General features: G+C 34.5%; 3 protein-coding genes across 3 annotated transcripts; 2 read left to right on the plus strand and 1 right to left on the minus strand.

Annotated features, from left to right (window-relative positions):
* The first annotated feature begins 5,221 nt into the window (after positions 1-5,221).
* On the plus strand, positions 5,222-7,119 carry LOC130825803 (uncharacterized). The gene is made up of 2 exons (XM_057691227.1): positions 5,222-6,285; positions 6,363-7,119. The coding sequence occupies exons 1-2, from the start codon at positions 5,271-5,273 to the stop codon at positions 7,034-7,036; spliced, it is 1,689 nt and encodes a 562-aa protein (XP_057547210.1). The 5' UTR covers positions 5,222-5,270; the 3' UTR covers positions 7,037-7,119.
* An 18-nt stretch (positions 7,120-7,137) lies between these two features.
* On the minus strand, positions 7,138-10,010 carry LOC130824757 (uncharacterized). Its single transcript, XM_057689775.1, has 5 exons — positions 9,823-10,010; positions 8,095-9,250; positions 7,877-8,013; positions 7,370-7,789; positions 7,138-7,293 (listed from the first exon to the last, which is right to left on the minus strand). The coding sequence occupies exons 2-5, from the start codon at positions 9,245-9,247 to the stop codon at positions 7,138-7,140; spliced, it is 1,866 nt and encodes a 621-aa protein (XP_057545758.1). The 5' UTR covers positions 9,248-9,250; positions 9,823-10,010.
* A 5,079-nt stretch (positions 10,011-15,089) lies between these two features.
* LOC130825849 (probable aquaporin NIP7-1) lies at positions 15,090-18,604 on the plus strand. The gene is made up of 5 exons (XM_057691291.1): positions 15,090-15,388; positions 15,890-16,114; positions 16,386-16,583; positions 17,735-17,796; positions 18,131-18,604. The coding sequence occupies exons 1-5, from the start codon at positions 15,224-15,226 to the stop codon at positions 18,327-18,329; spliced, it is 849 nt and encodes a 282-aa protein (XP_057547274.1). The 5' UTR covers positions 15,090-15,223; the 3' UTR covers positions 18,330-18,604.
* The last annotated feature ends 265 nt before the right edge of the window (positions 18,605-18,869 follow it).

An 18,869-nucleotide genomic window follows, 5' to 3' on the forward strand; every position in this document is an offset into this window, starting at 1 on the left:
TCAACAAATAACACAAAATATGCAAAACCATGAGAGTCAATACGTGGAGCTGGGCCCCATACATCAGAATGTACTAAATCAAATGGTTTGAGAGCACGAGTATTACTGGGAAAATAGGAATATTTATGACTCTTAGCCAGTACACAAGTTTAGGAACGTAGTACAACTATGAAGAGAATGAAAAAGTCGTTTTAGATAACCTAGGGACGGATGACCTAAACGACAATGCCAAGTCCACAATTGGTGAGCAGGAGATCCATGAACAAGCATTGCACTACTATTTTGAATCACCTCATCAACATAGTATAGTCCACCTTGTTCAGTACCACGCCCAATGATCGTCCCTGTCTGAGCATCCTGCACAATACAATTTTCAGAGTTTAGGAGCACAATACAATTTAATTCCTTGGTTAACTGACTAACAGACAATTATTTATGAGACAAACTGGAAATTAACAAACAATTTTTAAGATGAAGAGAAGGAGAAATATTAACAGGCCCAGCTCGGTCAACCGGTACACATTCCCCATTAGCTGTCTGGATATGGGTTCGGTTAGTAGGATGGGTTGATAAAAAATCACGGGGATCAAAAGTCATTGTATCAGTTGCCCTACAATCAAATATCCATTGAGATTGAGGTTTATGGCTAAAAAGGCTTGTGGATATTATGTGGTGTGGGCCAAAAATATTAGTGGGTTTTGTATTTGGGCCTAAAGGTATGGGTTGTGTTTGGAATTTGGGAGTATGAGGTAGGGTTATGGGGTTATAAATAAGAGAGTGAGAGGATGTGCTTCCCTCCCCAAGTGTTGCTGCTGTTGTTTCTCTCTCTTCCCTTCTCGGTTTCTCGCTGTTGTTTCTGTTGTCTGTTTGGTTTGTGGTTACTGTTTCCTCTCCTTCCCCCTTGCTGCAGCCCCTCACTTTACCTGAACACATGATGATGGTTGGTCGGCAGTAGTCAGGTAAGCCTTGCCGCCGGTCCGGCTTGCCGGTGCCTTGGAGGCGGCTTTCCGCTTTTGTAAATCGTCCCACTAGTCGGGGTACCCCACAAGCTTGAAGCATCCCTCCTTAGTATGCCTTGAGCCACAACAATGAGTACATCAGAGTTTTCTCCGGTCATCCTCTTCTTGGTTTCTCTGGAGGGTCTTGTTTCGCATGGCTAAACGCGATCCAATCTCTAAGGGACTCGTTCCCAGTGATGAGACGCCGTTCATTATTCTCTGGCGTGCTATTTCCCGTCTGATTGTGGCGTACGCTGCCTCCACAGTTGGTAGAGGTTCATTATTGAGGATGTCCCTTCTTTCTTTGTCTAGATTGTCATTAATCCCAGTAAGAAATTGATAAAGTCTTTGTCTTTGTATATACTTGTTGAATTCTGTTATGTCTTTCGAGCAGATCATTGGATTTGGCATTCTCCGGTCAATTTCTTTCCATAATATATTGAGTTTACCGTAGTAAACCTCAATGGTGTCATTGGCTTGTCTTAAAGTTGCTGCCTTTGAACTCAGATCAAAGATCTGGAGTTCATCTCTACCACATTACAAGAGACTTTCGATTCCTTGCCATAGGCTTTGTGCAGTTGTATAATCCAGGAATTGATTAACAATTTCTTCATCTATGTTTTCAATTATCCATACTATGACCGTGGCATCTCTCTGTTCCTATTGAGCATAGTCGGGGTCTGACGGTGGTGGAGGTGCGGCAGTGATGTGACTGAGCCGCCCTCGACCTCCAATGGCTACGTGCATTAACTTGCATCATTTTGTATAATTGTGATATGTTAGTTTTTCTTAAGTTTTGACAGTGGTTGGATTTTCGGTTTGGTTGGTTGTTTTGTTGAGTTTCTGAAATATCTGGAACATTTGTTCCATCTGTTCCATGGATATTACTTGTTTCTGGGTTTTTTCTTCTGGAAAATCGGCCATTTACAAGTAAGATACGGTAGATGATGAGTCCTTCCTGTATTTAAACCCTAAGGCTCTGATACTAAGGCTCTGATACCATGAAGATTAAACAGTTGCGGAAATTAGGGTTTTGAGAATAGTTTTTCTGTCTTATTCAAGGACTAAACCATTCTACAATATATACATGAACACTATCTTCTATTAAAGGAAACCAAATATTCTATACATTAATAAAGGTAATATAGAATAATCTAGAATAATCTAAATATATGAAATACATACTTTCCCACACTTAAAGGTATCTATTTTGACCTTAAAGGTATCAATTTTAAAAATTGAAACCTTTAAGGCCAAAATTGATAAATGCCCAGGAAATTGAAATACTGTTACACCCGCGAATTGGGCCGGCTCAAATTAAAGATTTCATAATAAGACCATCTCGTCCAAACTTTGTGAATTCTTATATGTGACGGCATTTGTCATACTTGGGTTAAATAGCCCAATAATAAAAAATTTTGACTTATGAGCTTTTCGTTTTGAAGTTGTTTCACCGTGAGACAGTCTCATACAAGATGGATTGTTTTTCTTTAATTCTTATCCAAATAATTAATGAGTTAATATATATGAGAGTTCATCTCTCAATCAAATAAGCTCAAAATAAGAAATTTATAGACAGATAATTTATTTTAGTTGAATTATCTGAAGTATGTGATTGTAGAGCACGTCTCACGACAAAACCACCTTATGCAACAATTTATGATATCTAATATATCTTCTCACGTTCATAAAATCTTATTTAATAAATATTTGTGAGAGCACAAAATTAACAATTTTTCTAAAATAGTTAAGTATTTTAAGAAAAATATTATTTATGAAATACATTACTATCCTTTATATTAGATAGTATCGAGGTTTTGTATCCAAAAAAAAGATAGTACCAAGATAATATATTTTATATTATATACTATCATAGATTTAATGTACCATTTTACTTTTTTAACAAAATTGTAGTTTTTACAAATGTATTGTTATTTTAGTATTTTAATTCAAAAATATGGGTTTGTTTTGCAAATTATCATTAGTTGGGAGTTATTGGATAGTTTGACTAATTAGAAGTATTAGTTATTTAAGTCAATTATTAAGTAGTTTGGTTGTTCGATGTTTTTTTATAAAAGGTAGACAAAAAGTAAAAAGTCAATAAAAACACAAATAGTAATTTTTTGTTTTCGGGTGAAAAGCTTTTTAATAGGTTTAAAAATCATACATCAAATATTTTTATTGTCTATTTGACCAATTAAAAAGTCAAAAATTAAAAGCCAACATAAAAATCAATTGTCAAAACACCATATATATCAATTTTCATTCTATAAAATGTCAATGAATGACAAAATCATATCAATTTGGGAGAAAAATATTTAATGAAAATGTTGTAACACCTTTGATGTTTCGAAAATGGGTGATTAAGCATCGTTTTGATTTAGAGTTAAATGGTGCAGATGAATAAATGTATTATATATAGATTAAAGTAATGTATTTAGTAAAAGTTAGTTTTAATGAGTTACATGCAATAAAATCATTTTTAATAAGTAAAATTAGTGTAATTAGTAAAAAAATAGTTTTAATTGATAAAAATCAAGTATAATTAAACGCAATCAAGTTAATTCAATAAAAAATATGTTCAAATGAGAAAAAAAAAAAAAACAGTTTCTTCAAAAAGAGTTTCTAGTGGGTAAAATTAGTTTTTAGATTAGCCTTCACGACCCATATGCTTTCTATACCCGTCCGCTAAGTTAAATGGACCAGTAACAACCTAAAATAATATTTGCGGAGTCCATTTATTTTATAAATATACATTTTTTTAACTTTTTAATATTAAATTTAATTGAAAAAATATAATACTTCAGGAGCCCAAACTCTAAGAGCATCAGCAATAGTAACTCATAATAGTACCTAATTATTAAAAGGAATCAAATTTACTTCCCAATACAATACCATCATGCTCCTATAAAGGGAATTATTATTTGTCGCTACCTTTTTCATTTTATCGCCACCCCCCTTCTAACAAAATTACCATATTACCCCTAGATTAAAAAAAATTACAAAAATGCCACTTAAGTTAAAAAATGTTTAAGAAATGTAAATGGCACTTAATAACATTGTTATCGCTTAATAACATTATTATCGGAATTATATATATATTGAATTTTCAGAGGCTTTATGGTAGTATATTCGAATTCAAACACGATACCTTCTCTCTAAAAACTCTCTAAAAACAATACGTAAAGTTAAACAAGCTAGAACTCTAGATCGAACATCAATGGCATACCAAGACGTGCATGATAACGATCCGATAAGTAATTAATCGGTTCGATTTTTGCAAAAAAAAAAAAAAAAAAAAATAGGAACGTAGTCGCACAAACCAGTCGCACAAAACGTGCGACTGGGAGTCGCACAAAACGTGCGACTGGTTCGTGCGACTGCTTCATAATTTTTTTTTTTTTTTTGTATTTGAATAAAAAAAAAAAATAAATAGAAGTCGCGCAAAACGTTTTGTGCGACTTCTATTTATTTTTTTTTTTTAACTTCGAATTATAAAATTTATTTTGTTTAATTAAATTATTTTATTTTAATCTATTGTTGTGCTATAATAATGGTATTTTATTATAATTATTTTGTAGAAATAATTATTTTTTAAGTTATTATTATTTTGATATATTATGATAATGTTATTATAATTATTATTTGCAGGACTTTGAAAATTTAGGAGATAATATAGATTATTCTGATAGATTTGTTACCGATAGAGAATTTGATTCTGTAGATGATTTACATACTTGGGCTAATGAGATAGCACTAACAATTGGATTTCAATTTACACGTGCTTCATATAAAAAAAAAGAAGGGCGTTCTAGAGTGAGTCTGTACTTAAGATGTCACCGTTACGATAAAAGAAGTGTTGATTTGCATAACTTAGACAATGCTCCCCGACCAGGTTCCAAAAGTAGGGGTTGTGGGTGTAAATTTATGATTTTAGGAACTAGTCGTAACCCAAAGGAAAGACCTTGGACGGTTAGAGTGTTTCCTGGTGAAAAAGGAATACATAACCATCCGTTCTTCATGTACATAGATGGTCAAATAAGAGTAAATAGGATGACTGTGGATATCAGGCAGCACATACGAGATCTAAGTGCAACTGGCATGCAACCAGCATTTATAATGTCTTCAATTAGAAGAAATTTTCCTCGTTTTTATGCTAGTATGAATCAAATTTACAATGAGAGACAGTCAATGAGGAGAGAAAAATTTATGTTTAATGCAGATGTACGACATCTATTATGCGTATGGCATATTGGCAATGACGTGGAGAACATGGTCGATAAATTGTGTGGCGGCAAGAAAAATCAACAGGGCCAGTTATTCAGGCAAACAAAATGGAACCCCTTGGTTAACAGTATGACGATCGCCGATTTTGAAAACAGATGGGAAGGGATTGTGTCCACTTGGTCGACTAGGAACCGGAGAGTCGTGCAATATTTGGCAGGAACATGGATTCCTCACAAAGAGAAATTTGTGCGTGCGTGGACGAATGATTGTTTGCACTTGGGTAACCAGACTACCAGTAGAGTTGAAAGTCAACACTCTTCCTTCAAGTACTACTTGGGTAGCGGTAATAGCTCATTCGATACGCTGTTTAAAAGGGCGCACGCACAAATTACGAATCAACAATCAAAAATAAGACAAGCTCTTGAGGAATCTAAGAATTCCATTTCAAGAACGTCGCGACTAAATTTTCTACGACCGTTGTATCGTCATGTTTCTATATTTGCCGTGGAACTATTGATGATGGAGCACAACCGGATGCTAACCCTGGGCAGTTGTCTTTTAGAAAAATGCGGTTGTGTCATTCAAAAAACCCACGGATTACCATGCGCGTGTTACTGTTACTTGTCTATCAGGTCTAATGGTGCTTTGTACTTGGACGATATACATCCGTTTTGGAAAACGTTAAAGTATTTAGATGCAGAAGAAGACGCGAACGAAGAAGTACGGCACGCAAACACCGATGATAAAGAGTACTTTCAATCGTTGGTGGATGAAGTTTTAAAATCCGACCCCTCAGTACTACGACGCGTCTCTCAGGTACTTGAACATGAGCTGCACCCCGATGGTGACGACATACCTGAGCCCGAAGCAAGTCCACCGAGGAAAGGAAGACCAATGACAAGCAGAACCTTGAGGAGAAACAAAAGTGCGTTTGAGTACAGTAGATCGTCCTCAAGGGGTCGCGGATCAAGATCATCATCACGCGGGAGATCCAGTGGTAGATCAAGCAGCCGGTCGCATCAATCGTCAGTTGGAATTAACTTCAGTTTCAACTTATCAGGTACTCTTATTTATTTTCATTTAATCTTATATGTTTTATATCAATATTGGCGTAATGATATATTGTTATTTATTCAGATGGTGCAGCAGGTCGTGATTTTTCACTTTTTCCGTGGCCAGATCACATTCCATTTATTCTTCCGCCATATCTGTTTGATTGGATTGATGTTATAGGTGACAGTAATTGTGGATTTAGAGCTATTGCCGCCACAGAGTTAGGGGGTGACGAAGCATGCCCTCTGTTACGACGTGCAATGAGTTTGGAAATGGAAACGCATAGAGAACAATATGCACGCTTATATTTATCAGCAGATTCGGTGGAGGAAGCTATATTCAGAGTTGGTGCCCACAATAAAGGACCTGCTCCGTACGATCACTGGTTGGAAGCGACAACACTGTATTCTGCAGCAACATTTTTAAACATAGCAATTGCGTATTATGGCTCTGTGGATGGTCATCCAATGTACAATTGTTTAGTGCTTCCTTTAAGAAGAACAGGGGGAATGCATGGCGTAAATAAACTTATACATATTCTTTGGGTAAACGGGAATCATTATGTTCAGCTTTTAATGAACGATGATTCATCTCCACTGCCGCCAGTCCAACAAAATTGGAGAGCAGCTAACAATTCATGTGCAGATTTAGAAAGACAATATCGTAATAGGATATCACTTTGGAGTAGAATGTGCAACATACAACGACAACAGCATAATAACACCGCCGGAGACGCGGTGAATTTAGATTCTCCATAGTGTTTATATATAATTCAATTGTTCAAACGATTAAAAAGTTGTTCATACATAAAGATTAAATACAACAATTGTTCATGCATTACAAAACAGGTAAATGTCTATTAGGGGCTGCGCCCTCTACACTGTTGCCATTCGGAAAACAACTCTCTAAGATCCTCTAAATACATATCAGCAGCATCTCTTTCCCGAGGCGTCATTTGAGCAATAGCTGGCATCCTGAGCAATGGTACAAGTCGAGTTGGAAATTCAGCAGCAAACTGTAAAACCAGACAATTGCAAAGTCAATACATGTTATGAAACATAAAAATAAAATACATAATTAGGAATACTAACATATTCGACTCTGTTATCAGCAGCACCAAACGCAGCAGCAGGTCCTTCACCTGGGATGAGAAAACAGTGGGAAGACACTCTAAACCAGTCCACGTAATCCGGGGCAGCCTCTGATGGAACCGATGCGCGACGCTGTGCCTGCTCCACTACGCGGGCACAGTAAGGGAACCTACTCCACATCTCCGTAAACATACAGGAAGAAGCGAATGTAACTGAGTAGGAGCCCTGTGCTGGTCGCAGAGCTTGGGTAGGTCTCAGCGGAGCCGGGGGAATCTCCTGTGCAAAACCGAGCTGCCTCACTGTCCTCTCAGGCAAATAGAACTCCACGATATCGAAACAGGTGATACCACCGATATACGAGGTACGTGGGTGCTCGTTCAATAAAGACCTATCATAAGTCAAGTACGGAGTCCACTCCACCTGCTCACAATGAATATAATACATAATCAACATAACATCTCTGCCCTTGACAAGTTAAACAATTAAGTTTGAAGTCATGTACAAAACCTGTGCCTCTGTCATGGCATCCAGTATGCTCCTACAGTCTATCAGTCTACTCAGCTCGCGGATTGGCTTCGGCGGGGACCACATCTCTGCCCTTGTCTTGTTCGGCATGTCAGCTTGACGCGGATGGGGGCGGAAGGCTGGGAAGTACTCGTAAATCCATGTCTGCAACAGTGTCAGGCAACCAGCAATAGTCTTGCACCCAGTCCTTGTCGCCATACCCAGTTGGCGATACATGTGAGCAAGCGTTACTGCACCCCAAGCAATATCAGCCTCATCAGCGGTAACAGTAACAACAGGGTGAGGACGCATCCCGACTCTAGTCTTATCCACGAGCAACGTGGAACCTACTATAGCCATGTAGTAGGCGGTACGTTGAGTATCCATAGACTGAGAACGGTGGCATAGCTGCAACAGTGCACCAACATTAATGCTGCCGCTTGTGAAGTGCCCCTTCGCACGCAGCTCCGACAATGGCATACCAAAAAGGCCGGCCAGGCCAAGCTGCCATTCATTATCAGACGGTTGCACGGGAAGTGAACCGTCAATGCCAATTCCCAAGATGCGTTGCACGTCGTGCAACATTATGGTCATCTCCCCCCACGGCATGTGGAAGGTGTTGGTGTCAGGCTGCCACCTTTCCACAAATGCCGTAATGAGAGCACTGTCGATGTGCTGGTGCATTATATACGGCAGCCGACCAAGGGGAGTACCAGGTAACACTCTGTACAATTCATCAGACATGTCCTGAAGTCTAATGATTGAATCCAACGTTTTCTTCCGAGCACGACATTCCAAAATCGGAGGGGTGCGCTCCGATCCCTCAAATATAGCCTTTGCTACGTGCCCACCGTAGCTGGGTATTAAAGTAGTATCAACAGGGCCCCCGGGCTGGGCTGATGTGATTAACCAGTCCGTGTCCGCGGACTGCGATCGCCTCCTCCCCCGTGGAGCCGCATCCTCAGCCTGGCTTACTCCTGCCTGATCAGAAGTGCCACTCGAGCCCTGCCCTCTACTCTTGAACTTAACAGCATGGCCTCTTACGATCGTCCAATCAACAGGATGACATGCAGACTCATCCTGACCAAGAGACTCTTCCCGACTAAGAGACTCGTCGTAATCAGTATCATCGTCACCTGAGCCGACCGTATGACTATGTAGGCTACTTTGGCGCTCAAAGCGACTACGCACTTGCTCTAGGGTACTTGAACGTTGGGCCTGACTATGTATGGCCGCTTGTTCTTGCCTTGCTCGCCTTGCAGATCCCGTAACCCCCCTCTCATGGGGATCACCTCTCAGTAAAGTAGGCCTAGATCTATTGCCGCTTAATAAACCTCTAAAAAACCCTTTTCCTTTACCTTGATTTCCAGCCATTTACTAGAATTTTCATAATTTAAATTAAGACAACATTTTAAATTACTTAAAATCAAATAAATTAAAAACAAGCAACACGTAAAATATTTCACATTTACAAATAATTAAACAATTATTATATTCATAAATATTTAAACAACTCAAATTTAATAAATTAATTACACTAAACAAATTCATTACAATAAAAAAAAAAAAAAAAAAAATTAAAACCGGTCGCACGAATCGGTCGCACAAAATGTGCGACTGTACAGTCGCACATTTTGTGCGACCGGTTCGTGCGACCGGTTTTAATTTTTTTTTTTTTTTTTTTCTTTTTCGAATACGTAAATCAATAACTACTTCTTACAACAACATTATCATAATACATATTATTACAACATTTACTAAATAACATTAACTAACAACAAACTCTTTCAAAAATTTTTAAAAAAAAAAAAAAAAAAATTTGGTTTCGGCCCAGTCGCACAAAACGTTAATTTACTAACATTAACTAACATTAATTTGGTTTTGTGCGACTGGGCCGAATCCAAAATTTTTTTTTTTTTTTTGCTTCGATTGATTTAAAAAAAACTTACCTCGAATTTTTGTTGACGATTTCGATTCCAAAGTTTTAGCTCCGCTTAATTTTATGTGAAGAATTTGATTTTATGGAAGTGATGAAAGTGTTATTGAGTGGATTTGAAGTGTTTTTATATAAGTTATAAGCTTAGTGGCATTTTCGTAATTTTTTAAATTTCAGGGGTAAAGTCGTAATTTCATTCAAGGGGGGTGGCGATAAAATGAAATTGGTGGCGACAAATAAGAAATGGGCCTATAAAATGGGGTCCAAAGTAAAAGAGGAGTTCTGCTCACCAGCAACTTTGCATATGAAAGGAAACCAAAATTTGCTCCATCCAATAATATTGTGCCACTTGGCAACAATTTGCATGGGTTTATTTTTTCAAATTTTAGAACACTATAAATGAATTTTTTGCATTTTTTTATAAAAAAATTCAAATCAAAAAAATAAATCAATTATACCAATGGTCATATTTTTTTTTATCTATAAATTGACAGCAATTTTGCTATATTTTCAACACTTTCAAAAATCTCTATTTTTCTTATTTCTCTAAGTATCATAATTCTCTATTTTTTGCTTTATTTTTTCCAATTAAATTTTTACTTTAATTTTTTATAAGAATTATGGATAATAATCATCCTTATTACAAAAATAACCCACAAAATCCAAACAAACCAGAAAATTCATATTTTCGTCCTACATCAATATATCCCACAAAATACAAACAACCCATAAAATTCAAATATTATTTAAAATTCCAACTCTAATCTTCAATTTGATCCAAATTTTATAAATACTCTTGAATTTCAAATCATGATGAGGCAATATATAGCAGAAAATCTAAATAACATTCAAAGTGCCAACTTTATTCATCATCAAACCACTTCAAATTTAGAAAATAATCAACCAATGTTTTTCCAATTACAAAATCAAGACCAATCTCCTACTACCCCAGGAGCACATGGGAGTAGCAACAGATCAAGGTTGGATGAAATGTTTCCTACTCAACAACTAGCTGACGATGAGGTTGAGAATGAAGTAACAAAAGGAAATGGAAGATGAAGAGGAAAAGGGAAAGAAAAGGAAAAGGAAAAAGTAAACAGAGATAGATGGTCTTGTGAAGAAGATTTGTGTGTTGTTTTCGCTGTATTTAATTGCGGAGGTGATATATTAGTTGAAACTGATATAACGAAAGCAACATTATGTAAGAAGATAATACAAATTTACAATGATGAGGTAAGAAAAAGGCCAAATATAATCCAAAAGAACTGAAAAATCTATAAGAGATCGATGGGGTCTTATTAATGGTGATGTTGTAAAGTAGATATCCCAGTTAGGAGAGGCGGAAAGAATGCGAGCTAGTGGTACGAATGTTGACGACATAGAACATATAGCATTACTCCTTTTCGAACAAGCACATGGTAAGAAATTTATTTTTCAACATTGTGTGGCTGATTTGACTGAATATTGTACAAGATGAAGACCAGGACAAGAGTTGACCGATCTTACTATTGATAGCTCTAAAAGGTCAAGTGATGCAGTTGGATTACCAAGGCCTGATGGAGTGAAGAAGGTGAAGGCACAAAGAAAAATGAAGGGGATTTCCACTTCCTCGGATACGGATGTGATAAATGTCGCTATGAGTAGGATTGATTGTGGAAGAGACTTGTTTCATGAGAAATTAAACAAAGCTATGCAATATCAAAAGACACAACATGAGCAAAAGTTAAGGTTTCAAACGTGGAAGTTACTTTCGAAAAAAGAGATGAAAAATATGACTCTTACTGACGAGGAAATCGCATATCTAGAGGAGCTTAGGGAGGAGTTTGTACCTAAGCGTTTTTAATTTGTTTTATTAAGTAATCGTTTATTTGTAATATGTTTTCTTTAATTTCAATACTTTGTGTTTTAGTTTGTAATATGTTATTTATTGCAATCTTTTCTTATGATTTGGCATATTGAACTCTTATTTTCCACACATTGAAATTTTATCTCTACAACCCAATCTTATCTTCTGCAATGAATCTTATCTCTGCAACACAATCTTATCTCTGCAACCCAATCTTATCTTCTGCAACACAATCTTATCTTCTGAATTGGCAAATTGCAATCTTATCTTATACACATTGAGATCTTCTCAAAAGACATATGTAAAATGAATCTCAATCACAACATTTAATGTACATTCAATCAAAAACCAAAATGATCTCAATAACAATTCTTCAAGTTCTTCTAATTCCTCTGGTGATGATGATTTTTTTAACAATACATTACTTAATATAATGCTTATGAACCAGAGTATTGAGGAACAAGAAGATTTTATAATCCAATTCGATATCCAAAAGCATATTGAATCCACGTCTAGTGGGACACCTGCTCAAAAAAAGAAGAGGAAGTTCATTGATCGTAAACGTGGGGATGCCAAGGAAGGGCTTATGAATGACTACTTCGTTGAGCGTCCATTGTATCCAGACGCTATGTTCCAACGTAGCTTCCGCATGAATCGATCTTTGTTTCTTCGAATCGTTGAAGGTGTTACAACTACAGATCCATACTTTCAACAACAACCAAATGCGCTTGGGGAACTACGCGCGTCTCCTATACAAAAATGCACTACCGCATTAAGGATGCTTGCATATGAAACATGCGCTAATGCAGTTGATGAGTACATAAAGATAGGGAAAAGCACTGCAAGAAGTTGTCTTCTCCGTTTTATCCAAGCAATTAGACAAGCCTACACAGAAGTGTACTTGAGGAGGCCAAATGTCACTGACTTGCAATGACTACTTCATGACGGGCAACGAAGGGGATTTTCAGGCATTTTAGGCAGTATAGATTGCATGCACTGGGAATGAAAGAATAGCCCAAGGGTTGGAAAGAGTTGTATCAGGGAAGAAGATTGCATAACATAACTGTCTTGAGAAAGTCTCTTGTTTTTGATGATATTTATCAAGCTAAAGCTCCTGAGGTAACTTATAATGTAAATGGGAGCACATACAATAAGGGTTACTACCTCACATATGGTATATATCCAAAATGGGTTGCTTTTATCCCTGCAATTTGACTCCCACTAAACCAAAAAGATGCGTCGTTTACAAGACGCTAAGAGTCAGTAAGGAAAGATGTTGAACGTGCATTTGGAGTTTTACAACCACGATTTGCAATCATACAAAGACCATCTCTTGTTTTGGATTAGGATTTAACATGGGAGATAATGCTGGCATGTATCATTCTTCACAATATGATTGTTGAAGATGAACGTGATATATATAGAAATTATAAGGACACAACTGAATTCGAACAAGATAATATTCTATATGTTGCTGAACCATCTTCCCAATCATGCAATACAACTTACCAAGTTTGAGCGGGCAGATATAATAATTTGACGTTGGAGTAATATATGCATAGAAGAGAACAAGTTTGGGATAGACAAATTCATAATGCATTGCAAAGAGACTTGGTAGAGCATATATGGAAACATTGTCAAGGATGGTATGATGATGCTTGAAAAAAAATTATGTGTAGTGCAAATGTACGAGATTAATTAGTTGTTCAGTTTAATTATTTGTTCAGTTTAATGATGTGTATTATTTTTCATTCAATGTACGAGTTTAATTAGTTGTTCAAATTTACAGTTTTCAATTAGTATTTTGGGAAATGAATACTTTAAAATTTTTGATTAAAAACATAATTTTAACTAATGAAGTTAATTAATAACGAAAATAGTAATTTAAAAAAAATTCTCATTTATTAACGAAATTAAATTATTTATTTATTAATTCAGTTAATTATTAATTAAAATTATTTAATCATAAATTATTTAATTTTAATTACGTGTAATTAATCATTAATTAAAATATTTTAAGTTCATTTTTAAATAAAAAATAAATAATGATATATGAGTAGGAGTGAGAAATTAAAGGTAGGCCATGTGAAATACCTTTGGGGAGGTAAATGAGGAGTTAACTATTGCAGAAAAGTTATTAAAATTTATGGAGGTAGATTAGAAAAGTTAGTGAAAAATAATGTGGCAAAATATGGAGAGGAGAGAGATTTTATGGAGGTATATGGGGAGCCCTCCCATTGCTGATGCTCTAAGTCTATAGTCTGATTACTTTGATAGTCAAATAGTGTGGATATTTGGAGATTTAATTGTACATATTCCTCCTGCATCGTTGAGAATATTTCTTTATTTGTAGTATTTTGGATGGTTTGTTGTATTCTTTTATTGATGTTAAAACTTAACTTTAGACTTTGTATTGTAATTGTTGATTATATTTTTTGTGTAAAATGTTTGTTTTGATTTTTAAGGTTATATATTAAATTTTTTATATTGGTCATGCACTCATGCCCATTATTTATTTGTTGGCCTTGCTCGCTGAGAAAAAGGGTTGATAGAGGCAAAAAATTAGGTTCATAATGGCGGACAAACTTTTGAAAATTCAAGCCCACAAATAAATTTTTATGGGTTCAGATGTGATAGAGAGGGTTAAGAGAATGTCCACAATTGATTCCACATCGATAATTTAGTGAAATATTGGCTATATCTTGGTGATGATAAATTTGTTATTGGGCTTGTACACGACAAGACACGCATAAGAAGAGAGTTGGTTGTACACAAACCCGATGATGTTCAATCCTAAAACCAATTGCTAATAGGAGTAGCCCATCAAGCTTATATATTTGTCAACCTCTCTAATTCTTTGATATGAGTTATTTTTCTAACTTTTCCTCTCACGTGTGAGCTCATTTTTCAATTGGGCGGGAATGCCAGTCTTTCCAAACCCGCACATTGTTATATATTGGAGACCTAGATTTTTTGTTTTCATTTAATCGAAAACTGTTAGCTCTAATACCAATGACTATGGAAAAGAACCTCACAAGTTTGTACATGTATAGAAGTGTAGTTAACTCTTCTGTTACGTAATCTTCTCACACATAAGCCCACTGAGGCACTGATCGTAGGCTTGCCCACACAATCCCATCCCATGACAATTTGCATGTAATCATATTCTTTTTTAATGAATAATTGTAGGTTTGGTTCAATGCACTTTGAAAGAATGAGAAAAGCATCATGCCATCTTTGCATGTTTATTTGGGCAAACAAGTTTAAAATCTCTAACACTTACACCTTCACATCACCTACCAGAATTTCTAGTAGTTAGCAATATTCTTGGAGGAAAGCACAATGTGCATGACAAACTATATGATGAAGAAACCATTGATATTAATAAATGTAATAATTCTCATATGTAACTATCTATATATTCAATGCTCAAATACTTCTTGCAGAGCTTTCATGATTTTCATTTAAACATTGCTTATAATTAATTAATTACAATTAATTAATTAATTAATATCTCAATAGGATTTGAAATATTATGTATTAAAAAAAAAGAAAAAGAAAGAAGCAGATGTTAAGGGAAGCCATATCTTCAAGTGATCAGTCAAGAACAAGGGAATCAACTAGTGGACAACAAATTAATGATCGACATATGGGAGCTGAAAACCATCAATACTGGAATTGTTCTAGCTTGTGCTTCCTATCTAATCAAATGAGTTTTAATATAGCTCGCATTGTACAAATGATTCTTTCTTCAATTGTTTTTTTGACTTTTTGACTTTTTTTCTTTAACAAATAATTAACAGTTGACTTAAATACATGGTTTCAACAGATGAGTAATCAACTAATATTTTTGACTCGTCAAAAACCTGCCAACAAATCCACCTGTCAATCTTTTGCCAATTTAAGGTGTTTGACAAATGATTATTGGTTGTTGACTGTTGACTTTTTAGTTGACTTGTTTAACCAACTAGTATGAGTATTGACTGTTTTTATTGACTCGTAGTGGATAAGCTAGTTGTTTATCATGTTGATATTTAACAAAAATTAGACATTTATTATTAGCTATTCACTATTTGTTCAAGATAAAATAGGTCAAAAAAACTAAATGTCAATAAAAAATAATCAGAAGACCGATTAATAAATTAAAAGCGAAAAACCAAAAACCATTATAAAACACGTTAAGTAATATATGTTCTTTATTTATTAATAATACCATACTATTAAAATAATGCAGATACTGGCAGAATGCCTAGGTACATTCATATTGATGTTCAGCTTATGTGGGATGATGGGAAGTATGCAAATGTTAGGAAATGAGGTGGGTTTAACGGAGTATGCCATAACAGCTGGTTCAGCCATTGTTATTATTATTTTTACTTTGGGAAATATCTCTGGTGCTCATGTCAATCCTGCAGTTACCATTGCCTTTGCTGTCTTTGGGCATTTTCCTTGGAGAAAGGTATGTTATTTTTATACTTTTCACTTTATTATATATCAATAAATTAGTTGAACGGAAGGATGGATGAGATTAGAATTCATGACTCTTTTGTATTGTAATGATAGCTCTGATACCATGTCAATTAACCAACTCAATCAAAAAGCTAAATTAATGATTAAAGTGTCAATATTGTATACCCTATCATCAAATATATATATATATATATATATATATATATATATTGCATGTCATATTCATAATGCTAATTTTTGCAATTTAATTTCAAATTAAGGTACCACTTTATGTGATAGCACAATTGTTGGGCTCCATATTTGCAACTTATGTAGGGGAGTTAGTCTTTGGAGTTAAACCAGAGCAGGTTATGACTGTGCCACTCAATGATCGTGCTTTTGCTGCCTTTACAGTTGAACTAATCGCCACCTTTTTCGTCACATTCCTTGCTGCATCACTAGCCAGAGAAGCAAGATCTGTAAGCGGATTCTTCATTGCTTGCTCAAACTTTATTTTTTTAGGCATGATCGGTAATAAATGGTGATAATATATTATGTTTAAAGTTTGTTTGTTAAATAATTGCTGACTATTTTGACCAACTGAAATTATTAGTTGTTAAGGTAGCTCTTTAGTGAGTGTCAATTTAAGTCAGATCATATCAGTTTTAGGTCAATCGAATGGGAAAATGAAATTTGAAAGTGTTTTTTATTTTTATTTTTTTGTTATCATTAGCTTTTTTTAATAAAGTTATATAACAATTTATTTGTTTTCGTAGAAAATATATTTTTATAATTAAAGAACTAATATGCCAAATTTAAGGTTACACCAAAGAAATATTGACTAAAAAAAAAAAGTAAACGAGTCTCTATTAAAATGATGACATGAAATTTAAGGTTATAACAATTTATTTGTTTTAGTAGAAAATATATTAACATCAGATAAGATCTAGTTTTTTCGGTATATTTGAGTCTGGTCATTTTTGGGTTACGAGTCAAATTTTCTTAATATGACCCACTTCTTTCCAATGAGTTTCAAATCATTTTCGGATCGAGTCAAAATTTTACAAGCCTGCCTAGCTAATACCCCTCTCGCAAGTAGTAATAATGGATGATGATAATCATCGAAGAAAAAACTTGTTAGAATAACAACAACGCCAAATCAATCTTACTAATAGATTGTAGTCAACTGTACAAATTAATATATCAATTCTAATGATCGTTTACGGAGAGTCAAATATTTGAATATAATAAACATAATCATAAACCTCGTCAAGTAAGATTACAATAAACAGAAATAAGTCTAATATAAACTTGGTGACACTGTGCACCACTCTTTATTAGTCTAATCCTTCATTAGCCTACACCCTTCACTCGACCGAGTGATTCATCCACACTTTCTAACTTGTACTTTCTAAGTTTAAGCTATAAAATATTTTAATTTTTATTAAATCCACACAAAACTAAGTCTATTTAAATGCCATTAAATCTAAATAAATTGCCAATTTAAATAGACTTTCTAACGTATATCCATAAACCGCATTTACCATTTTGTTTCATTTCAAACGTAATAATACTTTTTGACATAGTAAAGGTATACTTAAAAGATAAGGCACTGTGTTATTTTGTGCAGGTTGGTCATTTAGCTGGATTAGTGATGGGTATAGCTATTTTACTAGCAGTCTTAATTACCGGGTATTTTATTATCCAACAAGATATCATAAATTGTTATTTGTCAATAATAAATTAAATTTTTATTTGATCAGCTGAAAATAAATATATCTATATTGTTAATTTGCATATTGAGTAGATTTGCTAAAAATAAACTTACCTATTGTTTATAATCATCTTCAAATCTATAGTTGAGTTTATTTTCAGCAAATCCACCGAATAAGTGAATTTATATTAAAAATAAATAATAGTTGAATTTATTTTTAATAGATCGAGTAAAAATTGACTTTTTTTTTACAATTTCTCATAGTATTTTTTATTCGTACTTCAATAAATATTATATATATATGAAATGTAGACCACTCTCTGGAGGATCATTGAACCCTGCTAGATCATTAGGGCCAGCAGTTCTTGCAGGAAAACTAGATCAACTATGGATTTATTTTGTTGGTCCAATTCTTGGTGCGATTCTTGGAGTTCTAATGGTTCATGCCTTGTGTCTTCATCAACCATCTCAAACCCATAGTTCATCTACATCAACGAGTGTTTTGCCTTAGTTTCGTTTAATTCTCTCGTCGTGTTTTTTTTTGGTGATAATTAGGTTTTGATCTACTTGCACTAATCGATTAGTAAGCAGGTCGATGTAAAGAAAACTAATGTACGAGAACATACATGATATTATGTATCGTCGATAGTTTGACACATGTGTTGTTGACGTTCATCTTAGCATATAAGTGGTTAAGAATGATACTCCTTCCGTTTCTTTTCATATGTTCCATTTGCTTTTAGGTTATTGTTCATCGATCACTACTAATTTGTATTTTATTCTTAATCTATGCATTAAAATATAGTCAAATGAAATGTTATTTCATTCGTCTCAACATAAAGTTTGTTAATATCTAGTTTTTATAATTCTTAATTATACACAATTATCGCTATTAAGTATTTAAATACTGCATTGACAAACATACAAAAAAGAAATGAAACAGTTGAAATGAAACAGATAAAATATTACATTTTTATGATTATTATGATCGAAATATACTATCGATGATTATATAACATTCTCGTGTATTGCTTTCATTCATAACATGTTT

The sequence above is a fragment of the Amaranthus tricolor genome, chromosome 10 (assembly GCF_026212465.1).
Source record: "Amaranthus tricolor cultivar Red isolate AtriRed21 chromosome 10, ASM2621246v1, whole genome shotgun sequence".
Classification (NCBI taxonomy): Eukaryota; Viridiplantae; Streptophyta; class Magnoliopsida; order Caryophyllales; family Amaranthaceae; genus Amaranthus; species Amaranthus tricolor.

Coding starts and splice junctions, on each gene's coding strand:
- LOC130825849 (XM_057691291.1), top strand. CDS start 15,224: ATGTTAAGGGAAGCCATATCTTCAAGTGATCAGTCAAGAACAAGGGAA. Junction 16,584..17,734: donor TAGCCAGAGAAGCAAGATCT/GTAAGCGGATTC, acceptor TATTTTGTGCAG/GTTGGTCATTTAGCTGGATT. Junction 17,797..18,130: donor CTAGCAGTCTTAATTACCGG/GTATTTTATTAT, acceptor TATGAAATGTAG/ACCACTCTCTGGAGGATCAT.
- LOC130824757 (XM_057689775.1), bottom strand. CDS start 9,247: ATGGCTGGAAATCAAGGTAAAGGAAAAGGGTTTTTTAGAGGTTTATTA. Junction 7,790..7,876: donor ATGCCATGACAGAGGCACAG/GTTTTGTACATG, acceptor CATTGTGAGCAG/GTGGAGTGGACTCCGTACTT. Junction 7,294..7,369: donor CTGATAACAGAGTCGAATAT/GTTAGTATTCCT, acceptor CTGGTTTTACAG/TTTGCTGCTGAATTTCCAAC.
- LOC130825803 (XM_057691227.1), top strand. CDS start 5,271: ATGGTCGATAAATTGTGTGGCGGCAAGAAAAATCAACAGGGCCAGTTA. Junction 6,286..6,362: donor CTTCAGTTTCAACTTATCAG/GTACTCTTATTT, acceptor TTATTTATTCAG/ATGGTGCAGCAGGTCGTGAT.